The sequence below is a fragment of the Ascidiella aspersa genome, chromosome 1, assembly GCF_963924565.1.
Source record: "Ascidiella aspersa chromosome 1, kaAscAspe10.2, whole genome shotgun sequence".
Taxonomy (NCBI): domain Eukaryota; kingdom Metazoa; phylum Chordata; class Ascidiacea; order Phlebobranchia; family Ascidiidae; genus Ascidiella; species Ascidiella aspersa.
The window spans coordinates 5,709,385-5,716,455 of NC_139447.1; the positions used below are offsets into that span (position 1 = coordinate 5,709,385).

The 7,071-nt window shown below is 37.5% G+C and overlaps 1 protein-coding gene across 2 annotated transcripts in view; it reads left to right on the forward strand.

Moving 5' to 3' along the window:
* Positions 1 to 2,156, forward strand: part of LOC146166722 (uncharacterized) — a 38,369-nt gene extending 36,213 nt beyond the window's left edge. For both annotated transcript variants that reach the window (XM_083393182.1, XM_083393254.1), the window contains exon 11: positions 61 to 2,156. In XM_083393182.1, coding sequence (XP_083249308.1) covers positions 61 to 285 — 225 coding nt within the window. In that variant the 3' untranslated portion in view covers positions 286 to 2,156. The remainder of the gene's footprint in view (positions 1 to 60) is intronic.
* Positions 2,157 to 7,071: the final 4,915 nt, after the last annotated feature.

Consider the following 7,071-nt stretch of genomic DNA (forward strand, 5'->3'; position numbering starts at 1 on the left):
TTTACAAAGTCTTGAAACTTTGTTAAACTTTTGTGAACTATCATCTATCTTATTTTCTAGATCCCACCTCGTCTGCTGTTCAGCGATCCGCGCAAAAGACGCGCTCGCCCGCCCGGAAAAATCCAGATCTTCCCTCCAACCGCGTCGCGGCTCTCTGGCGCCAATGAGCCTCAAGCGGACGACCTTGAGATGGGCGACCTTGAAATTAGCGACGAGGAGGAATGCCAGTCGGCCAGCAACTTGCACCCAGCCGGCCTCACCAACACGCACCTGGTCTACGGATAACCGAAGAGAGGGGCGAGCCGTATTGATGTTGTTTTGGGAGAGGCTATAGTTGTAAAGCAATGTTACTGTGCCCAAGTGTTGTCCAGTTTCTTTTTATCGCGCGTCTTGTTTTCCTTGCTGTTGTTGTTATGTCGCCGGACGCTGCCCTCGTTGGCCTAGTTAACGCTTTACTGCGCTTACCTTGGCAAGAATAAGAATTGGAGTAAAACTGTTGCCCGTAAGCTGCTCGTGGTGCGAATACCGTGCGCTAAAATACACACAACCTTAGAAAAATAAAACTATTTTTAGCTGACACCATAGCACGCCACAAAGTAATACACAAGCACTTAAACAACTAACCATTGTCATTTCCAACGGTGTACAAGTACCTCAAGTGTTCCGGAAAGTTCAATAATGGACTGACGATCCCGTAGTTGCCTAATAACTATTCATAAACATACTGGAAAGGTAAAGTTTCCATTTAGCTCCAAAACAAAAAATCGATCGATCTATCTATCTATCTATCTATCTTAGCAAAACAACCTGAGAACGTATTATTGTTTGTAATTCTGCCCTTAATTGTTTAATTTGTGAGAAATTTTCTGTAGTTTGAAAGAGTTTAAAAGAGAAACTGATCTCTCTAAGAAACACTAATTTTTGAGCGAGGGTTTGTACCTAAAACAATCTAATGAAAAAAATACTATTATTCCGCTGTTTGTCTTTTTTTACATTTGTAAATAAGCACATTTATAAATCGGTAGGCCGCATAGCGTAAAACCTCAGACAAATCACGCTTGTATATTATAAGAAGGAAAGTACAGGGTACATCAGCTTGATGATACTTTTATAAATATCCTCTAGGATGCCTTATAATTTAACTCGAGAGATAAATGCGCTGTCTTTTTTTGCTGTTAACACCATATTTAATATTAGTGTATGTGATTGTGTAGCTATAGTGTAGGAAGCCTATGTTTTAGTGTCTGTCGACTGTCGAAACACCATCACCGATCTTTTTTCGTTCCAATTTTGTTTTTTTTTCGCTTTTTCGCAATATACGGGTTTCAGTAAAAGGTCTACTTCCGGCCACGAAAGCCGCCGCCTTATTTAGGAAGGCCCAAGACCTGCATTTTCGCTTTGTGCCTCGCTGTAAAGCATCTGCGAAAATCTTTATTCACTACGCCTTGCGCTACGAGATTACTCAAAGAGTGCCTTCGTTAAAAATCGTTCCGCAAACTTTACAACGTTGAAAATAGGTTTTATGGGAATTTATAGCGTGTAACCTTAAGTTTATGGTTGTTAGTATGCGGTCATTCGCTTTTGTCGCGCATTCCAATCAATTGGAATTAGTAAATGCTACGTGTGGTGTATTTTGATCATGCGCAATGTGCGTAGCTACAGAGTATTGTCGCAGATGATTTGGATATCGGCGCTTGTATTCCGCTTTGCTTTCGTTTGTGTTCCTCACTCCACATCTATTTCAGCCCGAACTGCGGCATCCTGTCGTATTGCGTGTTTTCCGCCTTCTCGCTATGCAATGAAGCTAAGCGTTGTACCTCTGTCGAGTTTATTTCGCTTGTTCCATTTCTGAGATGACTGTTTTCTAATCGGATAGACAAACTTGAAAACTCAAGTTTTGAAAAAAAAGTTGTTTGAAAATAAAGTCAAATTCCTAATCCGCCAGCAGTTGTACAGCAGATTTTTTTTCAAACTGTTTTGATTTTAAGTCCTACTATTTAAGCATTACTGTTGTGCACAGTTACGATACGATTTCAGAAATTAATTAACACTATTAATTAAATTTGTAATTGTTAACTTTACCAGTGTAACGAAATAATCAACCTTTTTATACGTCGTTTTTCTTTTAAATAGTATTTTACCCAGTATAAAATGCTTTTGCAAAAATAATAAACCAGTATTTCAACTTAAAAAAAACCTTCGATATCGCAGTTTAAATTATGAGCAACCCTAGATAACTATTTGAAGGGAGTCGCGTATAAAAAAGTAAATCCCAAAACTGCGTTAAAAATATTCTGACAGAACATGCGGCTGAACTATGACACGGAATTAATTGGGAAAATTGCAAAATCGTGGACTAGGAACCGCATTATCACAATACGGTTCAGTGAGTCATTGCGGATTAATACTATGAACAAAAAGAATTCGTGATTTCCGACTATCTACTTGTCGCTGTAGCTAACGGCACGGCTGATAAACGCCGCGTTGTTGGATTTAACAGTTTTGTACCGGGTGACGCCGTCGCGTCACAGCTTATCATATACTTCAACTTCAATTTTTAGTATACAAGCTGTCTGACGCCTTCTCGTTTTAATTATTAACCCCGATGAGGTGAGGTGGTATATTTTGCCAAAGCGTGAGGTTATAACTTCCCTTGCACCAGAAGAGCGATTTTGTATGTTTTGGTATGTTGTCTGGTGAAGCGAATTCTAATTTTAAATTCGTAAGAAATTGTTAAATTGAACTGTGCCCTGAACATAATAGAATGATAAATGCCTTATATGCGCACCTGCCGGTAAACTTCAATCGTGTTAATTTACGCATGGTGGCGCAAAACAAACACATAATGTTTTTAGAAATATTGTTGTTTTGAACTTAAAAAAAGTTGCGGATAGCACCTTTATATATTCTTTTAAGATGAAAAAACAAATTTGGGATGAAACTGGTCAGTTAGAACAGACTGCACCAAAAGTGTTAAAAAACGCGAAAAACCAAAAAATACTTGTGTAGGCCTATATGCGCTTTAAACAGACTTTAACAGTGATTTTAAAACTATTTTTTTAGATAGTTTGCTTAGCATAATTTTCTAGACTTCCAATTGATACGCATAAGTTATTTTCTAATAGGCCTACTTCAACGAACTCCGATGCACGTTTAAAAAAACGTCAAAGCACACTGGCAGGCCGGCACACATTTTAAGAACCACTAAAGTACCCGGTATATTAATACAATACACATTTGCCACACGATAAAGATTCACACAAAAATACGATATATCGTATATGTAGAAACGGTCCGCGTACCCAAGTAGGCATGTAAGGAAGTTTTAAGTTGTTCGCAAAACATCTTTAAAATATACCTTTCTGCAGGTTTTTGTACAGTAAATAGTCGATTTAAATGACAAAATAACTATTGTACTGTGCTTGATTTAAGTTTCTTTTTTTTTAATTAATACGGTATAAAGGTGGACCATCAGCTCTTGTAAGGTTACGCATTAATAATAAAATTGTTGGAACGCTCTGAATAAACCTGTGCTTAAGTGTAATTCATGGGTAATACTGAGAAATATTATTGCACAACAAAAATACCATTCAATCTAGTCGTTAAAAATAATCAAAATTTGATAGTTTGCCAGTAAATTGTATGCAGGCCAAATAATGACAAACAGATAAAGTGTTCGACTTTTTAACTTTACGAGCGCGAAGTTGTTATTGAATGAGATAATTCAGTTGAGCCTCTACTTCTATAATCGCCCACCCTCGTAAGCCCTTTTAATCCAAATAAGACTGTCCAACGGCCCAACTAAGCCCATGAGGCCCCAATCTTTCTAGGTGCGTTACAATTCGCTGTCATACAAAACTTTTTTGAGATGAGAGTTCAAAATCACGTCGTTGTTCCGATTTGCTTCACAATTAAGATTCATTGGATTGGAAGCGTAAAAAAATTCACCCGGCTTAACAAAATTTAACGATGGCTCATTATGTGCGCCAAATTTGTTTTTTACATGTTTTGTAACGCGACTATAGCCAGGAGTTTCCCATGCCTGACACATTGCATAAATTTCCGCCTGGAAAATTATGTAATTAGACATAATCTTACCACTATATAGGCGAAGTTAATCGTCACTTACTTAAATAGACTATTTATAATTGCCCTCCGGCGCGCCAAGTAATTTTACTTTAACTTTTTCCGATCCTGATAGGACAAAAATAACTTATCACCACAACGTATCCCGTTAATGTTAAACTCGGAAGTCCAACGTTAAAAAATAAGCCAACCAAGTTATTTTACTGTTTTTTCCAGTAGTGGAATCGTAACTACTATAGAGTTAAAACTTTCAAAAATTTAGTTTTGGTATTTTTTTTTTTTTTTGGTATGCGAACTATTAATTAGAATTACGCATATGTCTATCGTTTTGTTTGGCAGTGCTGTATACTTGATGTTACTTAAATCGATTACCTTTCAAGTAGAAAGATTTACCGCTCTTTCATTAAATGGTTACCGAGCTGGTTACGCACATTGTCATCGTCGTTAACAGACGAAAAAAAACTTTCAACTTTAAAATAAAATTTCTGGAAATCTCATTTTCTCATTTTTTAGCTCATAAACGTGATGTCGTGCGTCCACGAGAGATTGCTGAAATATCCCCCTGTCTGAAAACGTGAAATTAGTTTTGCGGTTCAACGAAAAAAAGGTATAGTTTTCAGAAATTCAACCAGAATCAATGTTTATATAGACTTAAGATAATAAAAAATCTACCTTGTTTACCGCATATGCGCAAGACGTTGGGATAACCACAAAAACAGAAGTAATACTTCAGCTAATTTGGTAATCGTTAGTTCTAAAAGTTTTTCAGATTATGCTCGTGTAGTGTAGCCTACGTTGTAATAAAAGGCGAAACACAGAGAGTTGAAACAAGATGTAATAACATAGATAAATTGCCTTAATATAGACTTGCTAAATCGATTTGTTTTATAATTCAATTCAGGTATAAAATAAGCATGCAATTGTTGTTATTGATTCTTGCTGCCCTTTGTGTTTTGGTGTCGCGAGCACACAACGAATGTAACATTTCAAAACTAAACAGAAAGCAATGTCGATATGGCAGAATTCGGACCAAAGAGGAGTGTATTAGCAGGTGTGGTGATGCTTTAGTCTAGGGGATAATCCGGTTTTTAAGACGTCAAAGAGTGTTTTGTGAAAGTAATTTGTAGTGTAATAAACAATTTTTAAGAAGAAATTGTGGACTACAGGACGGAAAATATTTCGCATTTGAATGATTTGTTTTACGTAGGTCAGTATCCTAACAAACATCGTTGACTACTTGAAACTGTTTTTTTTACAAGGGTTGCTGTTTTGACTACAAACAAAGACATCCAGCTATGCGTTGCTATCGAAAAGGTATATCCGTTAAAAATTATGAAATACCTTTTTCAAATATAGAAGAATAGGCATAAGGAAAAGCGTAACTTATCAAAAAGAGCAAAAATGTGCACGGGTAGGATATATGATAGGATAATTTTTGGAAACAATTCTGATATATTTAAAACAGGGGCGCAAAGTCGGACTCGTGACTCGGGACTCGACGAGGTCGGTTTGTTTAGCTGGAGTCGGACTCGGGACTCGAGTGAAACGTTAGCATGCGCAGTAGCAATTTTAAAACTCATATTGGCGCTAACTGAAAATTGCAAAGGCGAAATAGCGTGGGGTGGATATGGATATTTGTCAACCCCGTATTTTGGATGGAAAAGTTAGATCAGTGCTGCCCAGCCACGGGGATCACGACCCATTGTTGGGTCGTGAAGTGATTTCAGGTGGGTCGCGAAGCATTTCTTAGTGTTACAGTTTTCTACTAGATTGGGAAATTATTGCGTTATCATTACGTAACATTCATGCAATAATATCAAAAATACGATGTGTTGGGCCGCATTAAGTATTTCAGTACGTACGCCAGTAGTAAAGATGCACGTTTTATGTAACTATATTTGTTTTGTCATATCTCACGTGGGTCGCACAATAAAACTTGCATTAAAGGTCACGGAAAAAGGTTGGGAAGCACTGAGTTAAATGACACCAACATAACTAGATTGCGGAGAATCCACCTCATTTTAACTACATAAAGGGTTGAAATACAGACTGTGGAATCGCAGCTGAAATCGGAAATCGACGCACATTTGGCCGGAGCCGGATTCGGGTTATTTGTAACCGACTCCGCAGCCCTGGTTTAAAACAGTATTCTCATTTTTGCAGGATACCCACTTTCGCTGAAGTTTCGGCCAACGAATTCGCCAGGTAAGCAAAAGTAGTTCTTTGGACTTTGGACAATTAGCTCAATGTGATACAACAAAGCCAACTAGTAAAAGAGTGTATTTTACTGTTTTTTAATGAAACACCAGAGCGAGAGTTTCTGCAAACCAACATAAGTCCTCTGTTAACTGGATTTTCTTTAATTTAAATAGTTTAGCAAAATTAGGTCGCACGTCGCACTGCTCTTGGATTTTAAACTATGATCATGATGAAAACAGCTTTTGCTCTTTCGTTTCAAGATGTTCGCGCCAGACCATGCTTACAACTGCTGATAATTTCAAAGAGGTGTTTCAGGGAAAATAAAATTGCAAATTTTTAGGAACCGCTTAACTCTTAACTTGGTCACATGTGTTTGACCTTTCCCGTAACCGAGCCAGCTGCACTACAGGCTTAATTCGTCACGGCCTTGTGTCTCATTGCCACGTTTTTCGTGAGTGCAGACTATAAAGTTTTCAACGTAACGTTCATATAGTGTCTCCTGCACGACTCGGAATACTCGGTCGCGTGTTCCAAGTAACGCAATTTCCAGAGAAAAAATACTGTTACGTGCCAGCAATAACAATAGGAAGGTATTCGAATTTACTGTAAAAACCCACATATATCAAAAAGCAAATCCTTATGTATAAACGTGACAATAAAGCAAATAAGGAAACTCTGTAAAACGTCCACTTAAATGTCAGCGTTTGAATGACTTAAGTCACTGTTTTCAAATGCCTTGACCTAATTCTTTTGACCAAAATGACTTGACTCGACCTAAGTCTTTTG